This window comes from Miniopterus schreibersii (genome assembly GCF_964146895.1).
Source record: "Miniopterus schreibersii genome assembly, chromosome: 11".
Taxonomy (NCBI): Eukaryota; Metazoa; Chordata; class Mammalia; order Chiroptera; family Miniopteridae; genus Miniopterus; species Miniopterus schreibersii.
This window is the reverse complement of record NC_138111.1, coordinates 23,006,251-23,025,634: the sequence shown is the minus strand read 5'-3', so window position 1 is coordinate 23,025,634 and position 19,384 is coordinate 23,006,251. Positions and strand designations below refer to the sequence as shown.

Below are 19,384 nucleotides of genomic sequence, written 5' to 3'. Positions count from 1 at the left end.
ACTTTCGGCTTTTGCTGAGGGGGAAAGCAACTGCCCTACCCTGATGGAAAGCCTCTCGCCCTGCCCAGAGGAGTTTCTACAGCCTGAGGCTTGTTAAGAGACTGATAACAAAGAGCCTCCCCACCCTGTGGAGCTTCTACGGCCTGAGGCTCATTAGAAGGATCAAATTAACAAGTCTGCAGATTGAGGCAGACCTCAGGGTGCTTTGAGTTTTTGCCTGATCTGTTTGGGACCAAAAGCAGACTTTGGTGTGCATCTCGGTTCTGTCCAAATGCATCCAACCCCAGCAGCGGAGACCTCAAGCCTGGGGTTGTTGATAGCCCCAAATAGGGTACTCAGGGCCAGTCACAAACTGCGCCTGACATTGGCCTGTACCAGAGACCTGCCAAAAAGACTGAGAATCCTAGCAGATCTACCTAACATTTAGCCAAAATGGGGAGACCAAAAAACAAGCCCTAAATGAAAGAACAAGAGAAGTCTCCAGAAAAAGAGCCAAATGAAACAGAGATAAGCAACCTCTCAGATACAGAGTTTAGAATACTGATTGTAAGGATGCCCAACAGCATGAAAAAAGATTTGGAAACTATGAAAAATGACCAGTCAGAAATGAAGAATGACATAGCAGAAATAAAGACTACATTAGAAGAAATAAACAGCAGATTAGAAGAAGCTGAGGATAGGATCAGTGAATTAGAAGACAGAGTAGAAAAAATGACTCAATCAGAGACCCAAAAACAAAAAACAATGAAAAAACAGGACAGTCTAAGGGAGCTGTGGGACAGCATAAAACATAACAATATTCGGCCCGGCCGGGTGTGGGTCAGTGGTTGAGCGTCAACCTAGGATCCAGGCGATCAGGGTTCGATTCCCGGTCAGGGCACATGCCCGGGTTGTGGGCTTGATCAATGACTCTCTCATCATTGATGTTTCTGTCTCTCTCTCCCTCTCCTTTCCTCTCTCTGAAATCAATAAACAAAACAAAACAATATTCGTATTATAGGAGTGCCAGAGGAGGTCGAAAGTAAGCAGGGGTTAGAGAACCTATTTGATGAAATAATGGCAGAAAACCTCCCTAACCTGGTCAAGGAAAAAGGCACACAGGTTCTGGAGACACAGAGAGTTCCAAGCAAGAAGAGTCCAAAGAGGACGACGCTCAGACACATCATAATTAAAATGTCAAAGATCCAAGACAATGAGAGAATCTTAAAGGAAGCTAGAGAAAAGCAAACTGTTACCTACAAAGGAGCCCCGATAAGGCTGTCATCTGACTTCTCATCGGAAACTCTACAGGCCAGAAGGGAATGGCATGAAGTATTCAAGATAATGCAAAAGAAGGATCTGAAACCAAGAATACTCTATCCAGCAAGATTATCAATCAAGCTGGATGGTGAAATAAAGAGCTTCCAAGTCAAAAGGTTAAAAGACTCTATCACTACAAAACCAGCATTACAGGAAATGTTAAAGGGACTGCTATAATTAGACGTAGAAATAAAGAGAATGAGAAACAGCTATAAAGAAACAAAATGTCAGTAGATAAGTATCTTGTAATAATAATAACCTTAAATGTAAATGGATTAAATGCCCCAATGAAAAGATATAGGGTGGCTGAATGGATAAGAAAACATGACCCAACTATATGCTGTCTATAAGAGACCCACCTCAAAACAAAAGACTCATACAGGATGAGAGTAAAGGGATAGAAAAAAATTTTCCATGCAAATGGAAGTGAAAAAAAAGCTGGGGTAGCAATACTCCATATCAGACAAAATAGACTTCAAAATGAAGACCATAACGAGAGACAAGAAAGGTCATTACATAATACTAAAGGGATCAATCCAGCAAGAGGATATAACCCTGATAAACACATATGCACCCAATATAGAAGCACCTAAATTTATAAAAAAAATTCTAGAGGACTTTAAGGGAGAGATCGACAGCAATACAGTCACTCGGGGACTTTAACACCCCACTGACTTTACTGGATAGGTCTTCCAGACAGAAAATCAACAAGGAAACAGCAACCCTAAATGACACACTAGATCAGATGGATTTAATCGACATTTACAGAACATTCTACCCCAAAGTTGCAGAATATACATTCTTCTCAAGTGCACACAGGACATTCTCAAAGACAGACCACATGTTAGGACACAAAACAAGTCTCTATAAGTTCAAGAAGAGTGAAATCGTATCAAGCATCATCTCGGATCACGATGGCATGAAACTAGAAATCAACTACAATAAAAACACTAAAAGATATTTAAACACATAGAAACTGAAAAGCATGTTTTTAAACAATGAATGAGTTACCAAAGAGATCAAGAAAGAAATAAAAAACTTCCTGGAAACAAATGAAAATGAACACACAACAACTCCAAATCTATGAGACACAATGAAAGCAGTCCTGAGAGGGAAGTTTATAGCACTACAAGCCTACCTCAAAAAACAAGAAAAACTTCTAATAGACTCTTTAACCCGACAACTCAAAAACTTAGAAAGGGAAGAACAAGAAACGCCTAGAGTAAGTAGAAGGAAAGAAATAATAAAGATCAGAGCAGAAATAAATGACATGGAGACTAAAAAAACAATACAAAAGAAAAATGAAACCAAGAGCTGGTTCTTTGAAAAGATAAACAAGATTGATGCACCTTTAGCCGGACTAATCAAGAACAAAGAGAGAGGATCCAAATAAACAAAATCAGAGACGAAAGAGGTGAAATAACAACTGACCCAACAGAAACACAAAGGATTGTAAGAAAATACTATGAACAACTATATGCCACCAAACTGGACAACCTGGATGAAATCGATGAATACCTAGAAAAATACAACCTTTCAAAACTCAATCAGGAAGAGTCAGAAAGTTCAAATAGGCTGATAACCGCTGATGAAGTAGTAATCAAAGGGCTCCCAGCACACAAAAGCCCTGGCCCACATGGCTTCACAGGAGAGTTTTACAAACATTCAAAGAAGAATTAACACCTATACTCTGCAAACTATTTCAAAAAATCCAAGAGGAAGGAACACTTCCAAACTCTTTTTGCAAGGCCAACATTAGCCTAATTCCAAAACCGGATAAAGATACCACAAAGAAAGAGAATTACAGGCCAATATCCCTGATGAACACAGACGCTAAAATCCTCAACAAAATATTAGCAAATCGGATCCAGCAATATATTAAAAAGATCATACACCATGACCAAGTGGGATTTATTCCAGGATGCAAGGCTGGCACAATATTTGCAAATCAATAAATGTGATACATCACATAAACAAATTGAAAGATAAAAATCACATGATCTTATCAATAGATGCAGAAAAAGCATTCGATAAAATCCAACATCCATTTTTGATAAAAACTCTCAGCAAAGTGGGAATAGAGGGATCATACCTCAACATAATAAGCGCCATATATAACAAACCTACAGCCAACATCATACTCAATGGGCAAAACTAAAACCATTTCCCCTAAGAACAGGAACAAGACAGGGGTGTCCACTTCCACCACTCTTATTCAACATAGTACTGGAAGTCCTAGCCACAGCCATCAGACAGGAAGAAAACATAAAAGGCACCCAAATGGGAAAGGAGGAAACAAAACTGTCATTATTTGCAGATGACATTATATTGTACATAGAGAATCCTAAAGACTCCACCAGAAAACCTACTAGATTTAATAAATGAATTCAGCAAGGTAGCAGGATATAAAATTAACACCCAGAAATTGATGGCATTTTTATACACCAATAATGAACTCTCAGAAACAGAAACTAAAAAAAACAATCCCATTTACCATTGCAACTAAAAAAATAAGATACCTAAGAATAAACTTAACCAAAGATGTAAAAGACCTTTACTCAGAAAGCTACAGGACACTGAAAAAAGAAATAGAGGAAGGTATAAACAAATGAAAAAATATACCATGTTCATGGATTGGAAAAATTAACATCATTAAAATGTCCATATTACCCAAAGCAATCTATAAATTCAATGCAATCCCTATTAAAATACCAACAGAGTAGTTCACAGATCTAGAAAAAACACTTCGAAAATTTATCTGGAACCAAAAAACACCCTGAATAGCCACCACGGCAATCTTGAGAAAGAAGAACAAAGTTGGAGGGATCACAATACCAGATATCAAGTTATACTACAAAGTCACTGTAATCAAAATAGCCTGGTACTGGCACAAGAACAGACATATTGATCAGTGGAACAGAACAGAGAACCCAGAAATTGACCCATGCCATTATGGTCAATTAATATTTGACAAAGGAGGCAACAACATACAATGGAGTAAAGACAGTCTTTTCAAGAAATGATTTTGGAAAAATTGGACAGATACATGCAAAAAAATGAAACTGGACCCAACTTACACCATACACAAAAATAAATTCAAAGTGGATAAAAGACTTAAATGTAAGGCATGAAACCATAAAAATCCTAGAGGAAAACATAGGCAGTAAAATCTCAGACATCTCTCATAACAAAATGTTTGCTGATACATCTCCTAGGGAAAGAGAAACTAAGGAGAAAATAAACAAATGGGACTGCATCAAAATGAAAAGCTGCACGGCAAAAGAAACCATCAACAAAATGAAAAGGGAGCCCACTGTATGGGAGAACATATTTGCCAATGACACATCTGATAAAGGGTTAATATCCAAAATATATAAGGAACTTATACAACTTAATAAAAGGAAGACAAAGAATCCAATTAAAAAATGGGCAATGGACCTAAATAGACCCTTCTCCAAAGAGGACATACTGATGGCTAAGACACAAATGAGAAAATGCTCAACATCGCTAATCATCAGAGAGATGCAAATTAAAACCACAGTGAGGTGTCACTTCACACCTGTCAGAATGGCTCCATCAACAAGTCGTCAAACTATAAGTGCTGGCGAGGGTGTGGAGAAAAGGGCACCCTAGTACGCTGCCGGTGGGAATGCAGACTGGTGCAGCCACTATGGAAAGCAGTTTGGAGTTTCCTCACAAGATTAAAAATTGACCTGCCATTTGACCCATTGATCCCACTTCTAGGAATATATCCTAAGGAAACTGAAACACCAATCACAAAGAACTTATGCACCCCTACGTTCATAGCAGCGCAATTCACTATAGCTAAGATTTGGAAACAGCCCAAGTGCCCGTCAGTAGATGAGTGGATAAAAAAGCTGTGGGACATTTACACCATGGAATACTATGTAGCTGTAAAAAAGAAGGATCTCGTACCCTTTGGGACAGTACAGATGGACCTGGAGAAAATTATGCTAAGTGAAATAAGCCAGGCAGAGAAAGACAAACATCACATGATCTCACTTACATGTGGAATCTAAAGAACTTAATAAACAGATGAACAGAATAGATTCAATGACATGGAAGCATGGATCAGACTGACGAATGTCAGAGGGATTGGAGGAGGGCAGGTGGATGGAGGGGGAGAGAGTAACCAAAGAATTTATATGCATATAAGCACAACCCAAGGTTATGGATAATGGTGGGGAGAGGAACTGGGGAGGGAGATGGGACGGGGTGGAACGGGTCACTGGGGAGAAAAGGGGACATCTATAATATTTTAAACAAAAATAAAATTTAAAAAAAAAAGCTGTGGCACATTTACACCATGGAGTACTATGCAGCTGTGGCCTTTGGCACAGCATGGAGGGAACGAGAGAGTACTATGCTTAGTGAAATGAGCCAGTCGGAGAAGGACAAGTACCAAATGATCTCGCTTATATGTGGAATATGAAACTGATGAACAAAGTGGATCCAGTAACATAGAAGGTGGGAAGGGGGTGTGGGTGGGGAGAGATTAATCAGGGAACTTGTATGTTTATGGGCATGGCCCATGGACGTGGACATTGGTGTGGGGAGGGCCTGGGGGTGGGATGATGTGGGGTGGAGGGGATCAGTAGGGTTAAAAGGGGGACATCTGTAATGGTCCCAACAATAAAGATAAAGTAAAAAATAATAATAATAAAATAAAATAAAACAAAATCATATACACTAAAAAACAGCAACTTACCCCTGGTGGTTTGTATATTATGCTGTCTCCACTGTATCTTTCTGGTTTTGAAACATCCCTACAGGAAGAGAGAAGTAGTACTAACATGTTTTAAGAAAAATAATAGCAGTAATATACATGAATGAAGCAGAATTAGCAGCTGTTTTGCAATGTATGAATTATCTATTTGAAATATATACTTGTTCATCATCTTTCCTACTGATAACACTATGCAATACCAACGAAAGCATATATTTTTAAAACTTATTGAACAAAAATTTAATACAAGGCAGGTTTTTGAAGGGAAATTTTAGTTACCTGCTTTTGTGTCTCGGTATAAGTTTGGATTGGCAGTTTTAGCACTAAAAAGCCATTTTTAAACCCAGACTGTTACCACTAACTGGGGATGAAGATCACTGGTGTGGTCACATAGACCAATCAAAAACCACATTATTTGCTTGTAAGTCAGACTTATCCATGAATTCTCTACTTTTTCCTTTAACATCTCAGCCAAACTGACACACTCTCAACTAAGATACTTACCCAAGTGCTGAAAAGAAGGCACAATCATCGTGCAAAATATTCGCTACTCTTTGAAAAACTCTATAGTGTTCTGAATCCTTTTGCTCAAAATATCCAATAATATTTCTTTTGCTGCGCTGTAAAATAATGTAAGTATTTTACAAACATATGTAGTTCTATGAACATGTTATTTCACTTACCCAACTTGTTTAATTATCTCCAAATGAAGTATGACTATAAATACACATTTGGCTTTTAACATCTTTCCAAAAATATTAAAGATTACACTGGTTTGAAAACAATTTTAACTACAGTCTAATGTAATTATGAACATTTCCTTCTAACATTTTATGTTAAAATTTCAGTAAATAGATAACTATTTAATCAGACATTCTTTTCCTAAACAAGGTGACTAATTCTAAAATATCTAAAACTTGATACAATTGACTGAAGGTAGAGACTCCTCCATGGGTCTCTCACACTGTCACACATGCAGATCTACATGAACTGCAAAAGCCTGACTACTCTTTACCAGACCATTTCTCAGGGCTGTGTTTCAGCTAGCAACAGTGTATAAGGTAACATCTCCCTCCGGGACAGAGAGCAGGCTTACTACTAGCACCGACACGACACGGGAGTTCCCAGAGCCCAGAGTTCTCCTGTAACACAACCCACTGCACATGCAGACATCCAACTGGGCCCTCTGCGTCACCTCCGTAAGACTTGGGGGTCAAAGAAACAAATGCAAACATGCTCACACTGGTGGCTGTAATGTGAATAAAGAATTGTCACTGACCCATAAGCCTTATGTCTCTTGACAGCATCCATGAAACTACAACTGGTTCATGTATTAGCTTGTAAGGAGGGTAAAAATAAAATCTCAAACCTGACAATGAAAATCTAAAGCCCAAAAGCAATTGTATATGTTTTTTGAAACACTACTTAGTGTACAAAGAAAAGGATTTGCTAAGTTTATTATTAAGTGGGGCTATTTTAGAGGACACTAAAACACATAGCAAAGAGCTGATATAGGAGTAATCAGAGCAGACACCCGGAGGGTCTCCACTAAGAAAAACAAGGAAACTTTGGTGTAAGCCTACCATTAACATTTATTTCTTCGTAATTCAGGCTACCCTTTGACCTCAATTAATTCAAATTAGTGCAACTTTACTGTATGCTATACATTTTACCCAAAGGTTCAGTAAAACATTAGCATTTTTCCCCCTGAGAAATAACTAAAGAAAAATTCAACTTGATAAGTATGTATATGCCAAATCCATTGCAATGAACTATAAGAATATGTTACAGATTCCTTGATTGCATAAAAATTTGTTTACATTAATTAAACAGGCAATGTTCATTTGATCCAGCAAAAGTTAACAACTTACATCAAGAGTGGTGATTTCTACTAAATCATGAAGTTCTTGAACAGGGTCACTTTTCTGTTGCCTGATGTAATCTGCAAGTGCTTTCACTGACCGCTGACCCCTGTATTCTCTCTTCATCATCATCCCATTACGAAACAATTTGAGGGTCGGGTATTTGCTTATCCTATATCTCTGAGCTATATCAGCTAAAAGAATGAAGAAAAAAATTAACTTCACCCTCGTACTTGATCTGGGTAAGCCCATTAGCCAAACAGTCCAAAATCTTACAGTTACTTAGTGAGAACATTTTGGTTCAATAATTCTTTTTCAGTGTCAGAGAAAAAAAGAAATGAAAGTTTGTGCTGGTTAAGAGGCAAGCTCTGGACATATATTACCGGGTTTAAATCCCAAATTTGCTATTTACTGGCTGTGTGAACTTGTAACTCGAATCAACTATCTATGCCTTAGTTTCTCACGTTAAGGATAATAATTTCTACCACATAGGATTGGTTTAAGGACTAAATGAGACAATACAAATGCATGACACAGTAAACTCTAAATTAATGTTAGTAAACATTACTATAGATATATTCCAGAAAGGAATTAGAATGTGCAAAACTCTAATTTTGAAAATATTCACATCACTCTATACTATGAGGTTCTCTCACGGCATTTAATAAAGAAAATAAAATTAAAATCACTTTCAAGGGCTATAAACTAATATTATATTCTTTGCTAGAAGAATAGTTTATAATCCCAAATATGCAAATTTTGTGTAAACTAATACAAAAAAACCAAAACTCAGCCGTATACACTAAAAAATAATAATAATCCTGTTATGGCCTATGGGTATAATCTCAGGCAGTGAAGATTCTTTTTTTAAACCATTAAAATGTGTGTTTATTGTCTCAAAATAAGAACCTAAATCAAAATGTATGCTGATCTCATTTTTAGGATTCACATTTACCAAGATGCCTTATGTCATGTGTGAAAATGATAAAAGATGTACTGTATTTCTAGATAAAGGTGACCCGAGAGAGTACTGAAGTGGTTCTAAAACAGGTGAAATTGATTTTTTTACTTTCTTTTTTTAAATATATTTTTATTGATTTCAGAGAGAGAAGAAGAGAGGGAGAGAGAGAGAGAAACATCAATGATGAGGGAGTCATGATGGGCTGCTTCCCACATGCCCCCCACTGGGATTGAGCCTGCAACCAGGCCATGTGCCCTGACCAGGAATCAAACCTTGATCTCCTGGATCATAGGTCGATGCTCAACTGCTGAGCGGGATGAAATTGCTTTTAACTGAGAAAAAATGAAGGCAGAATTCTAAAGTGGTGGCATAAAAAACCATGAGAGCAATCTAACCCTGCCTCCATTTCTAGTAATGAAACAGAAACACAACACAACAAAGGGAATGGCAAAAAGCCTCTGCTGACCACCTTAATTTTCTAGATTTGATGGTAGAAACAATCTATACTAGGGGGAGACTAGTAAGGAAGCTACTACAATGGTCCTGGCAGAAATAACAAGAAGTCTGTCTACAAACTTAAACACTGCAACAGTTAGGTTGCCTTAAAATTCTACTTATGGATAGAAAAAGGTTAAATAACACTTGAAAACGATGGGGGAGCAGAAGCTTGCTTAACCTCCAACAACATCACGCAGCAGGTATGCTGCACAAGGAAGTGGCTGTTAATTATTAAAAAGTGAAAACCTTAAAATTACATTGATCGATAATTTCAGACATAAAGGAGACTTTTTACAAGCTTTGGTCTAAAGTGATTTTTAAGACAATGACAATGTGACATTTTGACAATATAACAGAGAATGACTTAAGGGGTATAATAATTTTTTTATTAACTGGATGGATCAAATGTTAAAATGGATGTCAAAGGAATTAAAATTTCGGAAGGTTAATAGCTCACTGTTTGGAAAATTAGCGTGTATTTTTGCTGTAACGGTCCCTCACTTCTCCTGGATGGGTCCTGCCTGCCTGCCTGCCGCAGTGAGGCCCGCCCAGCAGGGTTCGCAGTGGGGAAACTGCCTCAGGCTCTTGCCTCAGCAGTGGCCACCATGCTGTGACTGTCCACGGCAGGCAGTACAGAGGCACACGGTTTCAACAGATAGGTCTCACTGTTCTCATGGCTCCAGGATGAACACTGCTGCCTCTGTACCTTTCTTCATTCCCAAACTATGCCTTCCCCTCAATGCGGAAAAAACAAAAAAACAGGAAAACAAAATAAAACTCTAAACGAAAATATTACAGCGAAAGAGCCCACTAGGTGCACTCAGGACTCAGGTTAAGTCTGCACATCCAAGTTCTGTTTTCTGCACATGAATTCCTTACTGCATATTTTCTTATTCTTTTTAAAACTTGTTTTATTTAAATATACTTGATATACAACATTGTGTAAGTTTAAGGTGTACAATATGTGGGCTTGATACATTTATATATTGCAGTATTGCAATATGCTTGTCACTGTAGCATCAGTTAGCGTCTCTCTCACTTCAAATGATTGACATTTCTTTTTTTGTGGTGGGAATAATTAAGATCCAGTCTCTTAGCAAGTTTGATGTTTTTAATATAATATTGTTGTCTATAATTATTTACTCTTCTTAATGCCTCATTTATGCATAGCTCTCATGAAGCTTCTAAATTTACAATGTGGAAGGTTAAAGTTAGCACTGGAAAGAAGATAGGTTAAGTAAGAGTAACTCTGGTGTTTGGGAGCAAGTGCTTGCCTAATTCAAGGCCAATTACAAAGTACTTTCCTAAAAATGCCAGGAGTTCTGCGCTGACCTGCATCATTTATGAATGTCTCTTGCCATACAGCCTATAGCCACTGGGGGTCAGCAGAGAACCCAGTCCCACCAGGGGCAGATGATGGGACTTGCTACACCTAAGGCAGCATGACCACCACTACTAGAGAGAGTGATGAATTCTCCCAAACTCCCCAAATGAGAAGCCTGCAGAAAATGAGACAAAGTGAGATCATGATCCACAGCTGAAGCAAGGGTAAGTTTTAATTATGTGTATGTGAAGAAATTTTGGAAAACAGACAATTACAAAGAAGAAAACAAGAAGCATTTGTAACCCAACCACCACTGGGGAAAACCACTAATGTTTTGGTTTTATTTTGCTAACTTTGAATAAAAGCTGCTTAACTAGCAGTGACATTTCAGTTGAGAAAAAAATAAACTGAGGTTAGTCAAATAGTAAAATGCCAGCATTAATACTTGCAGAATGGGTATCAGCAGCTTGGAAAAAAATCCTAGAAAGAGTAGAGTAACATTCTTTGATCGAGAGCATTACCAACACTCTTAATGGCACAGAAGTTGATATTGTGTGGAAAAACACAAAAACAATAACTCAGAATTGGAAAGTGATGTACAAGAGTCAGATTGAAATGTGAAATTGTTTCAGGATTTTACTTGAACAAATTTATTTCCCTTTTTAGGTATATACAATAATACGAAAAAAACACTCTGTATCTAAGTAAGTCTAAAATAGTTCTTACAATAGATATAAAAATTCTAAGTGATGAGAAAGCAATGTGTTATGGTTCAATTTTTCTGGTTTTTTCCCCAGTTATAGATATAAGTGTGACTTACAGTCAATGACAATTTAGACCTGACAAAATATTGCAGAAAATACTTTATTGTACTGTTAGGAGATAATGAAATAACCTACTTAAAGTACTTAATGTAGTATGTACAAAACTAACAGCTCATAAATGCTGGCTACTGTTTATTACACACCTATCCACCCATTTATTCAACAATTACTATGTGCTAGGCACCATTCCAGTGTGAGGGATAGGGGGTAAAAAAGATAAGGTCCTTGCTCTTAGAGAATTTACACTTTATCATTATGATTGTCATTAACGTTACGGCTACTGCTGCTACTACTACTAATTGTTTCCAGAGGCTAGACACTTGAATGAAATTCTTAAAACTTAATACATGTGCAGAAAAGATGTAGCAGATTGGGTTCCCTATGTGCAGCGTAAGAGAAGCCCTCTACAGTAAGTCAGTAATAAATAAATCCTCACCAGAGATTAGAGATTCCTTTTATGGGCCCTCCAGATGGGAGAAGCTAATAGGGCAACTGTCAGATCTGTGACAAACATGAACCCAGCACCCGAGTCCTCTGCAGGATGCGGGAGGCGACCTGCTCGGCTGCGGTCGCAGGACATGAATGCCCTCTGGCAGTGGGAAGAGGCTGCTCCTCAGCATGGCTTCCTTTTCCTTTTCTGTCTGTTTCCTCCTACGTCTCCCTCCATTCCCTAAGTTATACAATCAGTGGAGGGTGGAGGGCCTAAGAAAGTGAACTAAATTTTACCACTACGTGGGGGTTATTCAAGCTACAAGCTTTACACTGGGATTTCAAAAAATATACCTAAGCTTACATTGTTGGAAGCTTCCTGATGACACTCCAGCATCAGTCAGTTCAAAATTCTCTTTCCACAGTTCCCAACGTTTTGGGGTAGGGTGGGGGTGGGGCATGGAGTAGGGAATCAAAGCTGCTACATCCAGCTCATACACAGAAACAAAAGGGCTGACTAGATAAAATTAGCCTGTTATATCTACTCTTGCCTTCTTTTCTATTCCAGTTCCAAGTTCTCAGCCCATTTACCCGAACCTTTCAACAAAGAAAGTCCTTGGAAAGGCGTATAAAGAAGTGAGGTCGAGGTAAGATAGAAAGCACTCCAATGAGTGCTGCATGATTCAAGAGAGGGAGATAGAAGGAAATGCAGGCAGCAAACCAAAGAAGAGTCTCCTGTCATTATGTACTGAGATGGGCTTTCCTGATCAAGTAGTAAACTGACACGGGACTTCAGAAGAATTACCAGCGTGTTCTATCTGGGGAATGAGTCCCTACATTGCCACCCACAAGAACTACTTTGAAAATATTCACTTGAAATGTTTTATGAAAATTAGAGCCATTACATTTTTATATATCATAATTTCATGATCAACAGAATGGCCTCAATTGCCATACAGGAGGTTTTTACTGAAAAACTGACAGAGATAACTCCAGTCAGTTTCCAAAAGCCATAGAGTGGCTCTAAGTATTCCCCCCCAAAATGTCAGTAAGTCTATTCAAGAAAATTCTTTTAAAATCCAATGACTGTTGAAGGCCTTTTATCACAGTGAAAATGAACAGGAATTCCAGTGCATAGTATGACAGTGCACCTGTATAGTACATACCTGAAGCTTCTTCCACACACACAGTCTCAAAAACTAAAGCAACAAGGCCATCCTTCTGACTCTTTTCTTAACCAAAGACAAATTACAAGTTCAGTGACTTTTTATACAGAGTTGTACCTGAATGTTCACAGCAGCTTTATTTGTAATAGCCTGAAACTGGAAACAACCCAAATGTCTGTCAATAGGTGAGCAGTTAAACAAATTGCGGTACGTAACCATACAATGGAATGCCACTCAATGAATAAAAATGAATGACACACACCGACAATCTCAAAATAACCATGCTGAGTAAAAACAAACAAACAAAAAACCCCACACACGCGCACGAAGAACACATAATGTATGATTCCACTTACATGAAATCCTAGAAAACGCAAACTAATCTATAGAAACAGAAAGCAGTTCCATGGTCCCCTGAGGATTGATGGAGGGAGACAGGGACCACGACGGAGCACAGAAAAATTTGGGGGATGACAGACATGTTGATTATCTTGATTGTGGTGATGGTTTTATGGGTTGTATACATGTGTCAAAACATTACATTGCATAATTTAAACTTGTACAATCTCTTAAAAAAAAAAAAAATCCTACCAAAGAACAATCTGCCTAACAGGAATTCCTCTCCAGATCACAGGATTCTTAAGGTGCCGCTAGTGCAAAATCTCTATAATCCAACTGGCACATAAGGGGTAACCCAAAGTACTGTCTAATAATCTCTAAAATGTGAGTAAATCATCAATAAGGATTTCATAACTTTTAAAAAGTGAAAAATTACACAGAAGGGAATAAATATTTAGAGAAAATAGCCAATATCTAAGATAGGATTTTCATTAGTAAAAAACTAATCTTGTAGATCTCTTTGGTGGATCAAAAAGATCTGAACTATGGCTGTTTATTCCCATTAAAAGAGAACTTGATTACTAGCAATGATGTCAGATTTATCTGAAAAGTATGTTATCTTTTTAAAAGCTAGAATAAATGATATTTAGGGTATAGCAATAGTTAATTTTGCTTCCCAACGACTATAAGCTTGAGAGCATAATTTCAGATTTTATTATCCAGATTCAGAGTTGTCTGCACTATAATGTCTAATTAAATATATAAAAACAGAAAGATCTGAAATGAGAACTCACATCAAAAACATCATGTTCTCTGTCAGTGAAAGGTGGGAGGAAAGATCGAGAAAGCAGAGTGGAAATGTAGTCCGTTTGCATTTACAACCTTTCATTGCTGCTTTCATCCTATCTAGTTATGACTTTCAGCAGACAAATGTGGGGTATGGCTTGTAAGATTTTGAAATGCTTTGCTGTTAGCTATTTCTACCTAGCACAGGACTTTACCAGTAAATCCCCAAAATGTTTGTTGAAGTGAACAGAAAAGCAGCAAATACAGCAGGTCCTTGAGTGGCGTCATTTTGTTTAACGCTGTTTTGCTATATCAACTAGACTATGGTAAAAGTGGTTTTGTTATACATCCTTTCACTTAAAGTTGCTGAACCTATTAACGACATTAAGTGAAAACATACTGTAGGTCTGTGAAGGCATTTGTCCGACGTGGATTCTAAATCTGGCTTGATTAGACTTTAAGTGATACGACGTTGGTTAAGACGCCTTATTTCCATTTTCTCATCAGTAAAATGAGGTTAGTGCGCACACGTACGAATTCTGTCAAGTGTAAAGGATGAAAATCTGCAGAATGGGGGAGTTCTAGATTCTGTCCAGTTACCAACAGTCCCCATGCAACAAGCTTTTAATGAGCAGTCTCTGTCTCCCAGAAACTGTCAGATGCTTGAGATTCAGAGATTAATGAGTAGTTTGGTCTCCACTTAAAGGGGATTAAAACAAAACCACTGAAAACAGAAAAGAAAAAAGTTCCTGCCTTTGAAGAATTGCCATTGCAGCTGGTGAGACGACTAAGACACAATGAACCAGCAATGCAATTAGTTTGGTACCATGAGAGAAGAAAGTTCAAGTGTGACGGGGAACTGAGGAGAAACCACTACTGCAAGCGAACTAGCTCAAGTGGAAGACCTCTGTCATGAAGACAGAAACCCAAGAGGATTTGAGAGAATGCTCCACTAGGACAGGAAAAATCCAAGAGGTGGGATTTTAAGTGCGTCTAACCTAGGCTTCAATAATTATAAATAGTAACTATAGCTACTTACGCCTGAAAGGTAGTCTAAGCCAATCTATATAGAATCTTTTAAATAACAGAAACACATAAAAAAAATCTGAGATTATTTTATTTGGCATGACTACAAATGGTATTTTTGCATGATTCTAAAACTAACAGAAATCCATTATTTCCCCTAAAACTGTATTTCAATTTTATTTTATTTTGGTATTAGCTTTGGTAGAAAACATTGCTAGTTATGATTTACTACCTATATGCTTGCCCTACTATATTTTAATGAAAAAATAAATAAATAAATAATTTAAACCCTTCACACAGGGAAAATGGAAAGTACTGTTATAAGTACAAAAGAATTAAATAATAATGTTTTGAGCAAGGTCACTAGTATTTTTTGATTTGTTTTCCACTTGAAGCAGAGCATTTTTGAAAAAGAAAAGGTGTGTGTGTATGCATGTAGAAATGGGCATGGGGCGTTTCATCCAGACTTCCTACTGAAGTACTTACAGTGCTGGTCACAATCGACTCTGGCAAACACTACTTGATTTTCACTTGGATATTCTTCCTTAATGACATTGGAAGCTTCCTCAAAAATTGGATGCAACATCTGGCTGAAACGACACCTATGCAGAGAAGGGTACCAATTAAAACTGAAAAGCAGACTCAATAAAATCTTATTTCAGTTATTACCCATTGATATTTAGCATGTATACAATGAACAGCTTTCAGACAATCACAGTTAATTTAGGGATGAATCCTGATGTCATTCACTGGAGATGAAGACAATTCTGAATTCAAAGACTGTACAAATAATTAAAATATTTTGGAGTTTTTTTTCACCTTAGGAAAATGGCCAATATTATGGAAAACATACAGCTAAGGTTCTCTCATAAAGGCCACGAAACAAGCCTGAAATAAGCCCTCTAAGATGTATCTACTTGATTCGCAACTACTAAGACCCAGGCATTTATAAAAGCTTTCTCTAAATAATGAACGTATTTTTAGACTACTGTTCAAAATCTTTAAAATGATAAATTTATTGCAAATATTAGACCAATTCACCTGACTAGTTCCATCAGATTTCATAGGCTAACAGCAGACTAAATAAATAAGTCGTATGAAAAGGATATATAGTATATAATGAACTGCTTCCCCTCAAAGTTTACCCATGGTTAAAATGGGCTTTTGTATCTATAAACTACTAAATACACTAAGTCCAGGAGAAAAAGTCTTAAATTCCTAAACAAGACTTCTGGTCGATGTTTCCTTTGTCATTTGGTGTGTTTTATTTTTACTTTTAAAAAGGGGCACAAGCCCCACAATATTCCAGAAACTCGACACTTCTAATTCTGACTGTCCCTTAGTCAGGCCAACCACTTCACAAATACATGCTGTGGGTCACTAAAGAGACCTGATGAGAAAGAAAAAAGAATCAGAATCAGCACACAACCAGCTGGGTTAGAATGGTCATTCTCATATGAAAAGGGTATTGAGAATTTGTTAATAAAAAAACAAACTATAATTGCTACTATTGCTTACAGAGCCCTTTCTACCGAGAAATTTACTTAAATGAAGCCTATGAACCCTTTAATCCATATGTGATTAGGTCATACATATTAACTAGAATTCAACAAAAATATTATAAAGCCTGTGAAAGGATGCAAACTTCACACTTCCTCCCTATTGCTTTTTATATATATCTCTTCTAGCCCACTCACCTGACTTCCTAAGGAGATGTCCTAGAATATATCAAGGAGACACAATCTGTATCTTCAATCTCTTGCTTTCAAGTGGCTCTTTCCTCTTTTAGCATTCTTAAATCTCTCCCAGCTGGGATAGGTGGGTGGGGTCTGTGGACATCAGGGACCGTGTCTTATTTGACTACATATTCTAATAAGCATTTCAACAGATGTCTGTTACATGAATAAACTGACAGAATGGAGGAACTAGAGAGGCTAGGACCACAGGTTTGTAGGTTCTTACAGTTTGCTAAAATAGGGTGCTGGAGGGTAGGGAAGATAAGGGGTAGGTATTAATAGTTTCTTTTTTTTTTAAAGTTTTTATTGATTTTAGAGAAAGAGGAAGACAGAGGGGGAGAGAGAGAGAGAAACACTGATCAGCTGCTTCCTGCATGCCCCCCGCCAGGAAATCAAGCCACAACCGGGGCCTGTGCCCTGACTGGGAATCGAACTGATGACCTTTTGGTGCATGGGATGACCTTCAACCAACGGAGCCACACTGGCCAGGGTGATTAATAGTTTCTTAAATAAGTAGGATATGATCTAGTAAAGAATCAGTAGAAGGCTCCTGGCTTACAGGCAAGGTAAAGACATACATTAAGAACTCCTCCTTTCTGGATTGTCCAGTATGCTAGTAGTAAGCGTTTAAGCCCAGGTTCTTGTTTAAAGTAGGGTCTGTTTTAATACCAAAATGTAGAAGGGAAGATGAAATAAAAGTTCAGTTACAATATTACTGAACCTTCATGCACATGTTCCCATATATATACACATATATATACACACACACATATATATATGTAAAGTTACATTTATAAAAGTAACATAACAAAAGCAATAGATCTATTAAAAGGACCTTAAGAGTCATCTGAATCCAACCTAATGCTTGAATCAACCCTTTACAAATCAACCAAATGGGTAAAAGTCTTTTCTCAAGGACAAATTGGGGGCACTTAATAATATGACCTAGTGAACAAAAATAATAAGCTTTGGAGTCAGACATACCTGAGTTTATATCCCAGTTCCACCACTTACTAGCCGTATGACCTTTCTGAGCCTCAATTTCCTCAACCTAAAATGGAAATTATAATACCTACCCGCAGGGTAGTTCTGAGCATTAAAAAGAATGTATATAAAGAGCCTGACATATAACAGCACTACTCAGTACCTCCTATGGTTTATTCCCTTCTAAGGTGCATCAGTATTTTTAGGCAGCTCTGTTACAGAATTCTTCCTCAAACAGTCACATTCATATCTTCCAGAGGGAACTCAGAACTGGCTTTTGAGACTACACCGTGTTTGCCTATGTCCTGCAGCCAATTCCCTAAGTTTTTTAAGCTGAATGAAATAGTACTAATTCGTGGACAACTCAAGGGATTTGGGGGATGTTTTTTCAAATAACTGCAATTAGCCCACACTTAACAATTCAGTTTTTGCAACAAAGTCAGTGGCACGCTCTGATTCTCTTTCTTACAACACATAAAATCCCTTAAGAGAACTGTGCTCTAGTTTTAACTCTGCCACAATCTAGTCAAGTAACCTTGGGAAAATATTCCTCTGGATCTCAATTTTCTTCTTAAAGGATTGGACTAGATGAGCGTCTACCTAATTTACCTTGAAAATGCTACCTTTATTGTATTTTATAAATGGCATTTTCTCTGTGTATCGTAAACATTTGTTCATTAAATACCTATACATCATTCATTCAGTAAATATTAATTATAAACTTATCTGCCAAGTACTATGCAAAGTGCTTGGGGATTAATGTTGAAAAAAGACAGATGTGATAACTTCACAAAGCTAACAATGTAGGGAGCTACCAACTACACTATAGCACAGGAGTGTCCTGGTTGGGTAAACACAGGGTGTTTCAGGGAGAGATAAAAAGGGTTCCTAACCTGACTAGAGAGGAGAAAGGATGACCTGGAGAAAGTGAAATCTAATCTAAGGCTTGAAAGATGATTAAAATTTAAGTAGGTACATAAGTAGGTAAGAGTGAGCCATTCAGGCAGAGGAAACACCATGACTAATGATGCTAAAGTCCACAGAATATTACAGAAGTGGAAAGACATTCGACATAACCAGAACAGAATATGGAAGTGGGAAAAGGCAAGAGGTAGAGCTGTAGAGGTAGGAGGGGACCAGGTCATCAGTAAGAAGAGACTTACCTAAAGTCTACCTAAAGAAAACCATTTAGGGGTGTAAGATGGGGGTAAACTGATCCAATGTGCACTTTAGGAAAGACCACCTTACTTTGTAGAGAACAGAATGGTGACACAGAAGACTAGAGGCAGAGAAAATCAATTAGGAGGCTATCCCAGGAATCTAAAATGTGGGACTACGGCCTGAAACAGGGTAGTGCTGACTAGTGGGTGGTAAACCTATGAGAGCCAAATAAGATACAGATT

General features: G+C 37.6%; 1 protein-coding gene across 1 annotated transcript in view; it reads right to left on the bottom strand.

Annotated features, from left to right (window-relative positions):
* The window catches only part of ERP44 (endoplasmic reticulum protein 44), a 61,000-nt gene that overhangs the window by 14,142 nt on the left and 27,474 nt on the right, over nt 1-19,384 (bottom strand). The window contains exons 4-7 of the mRNA XM_081152505.1: nt 15,748-15,863; nt 7,918-8,102; nt 6,551-6,666; nt 6,029-6,086 (exon numbers count right to left, since the gene is read on the bottom strand). Coding sequence (XP_081008631.1) covers nt 6,029-6,086; nt 6,551-6,666; nt 7,918-8,102; nt 15,748-15,863 — 475 coding nt within the window. The remainder of the gene's footprint in view (nt 1-6,028; nt 6,087-6,550; nt 6,667-7,917; nt 8,103-15,747; nt 15,864-19,384) is intronic.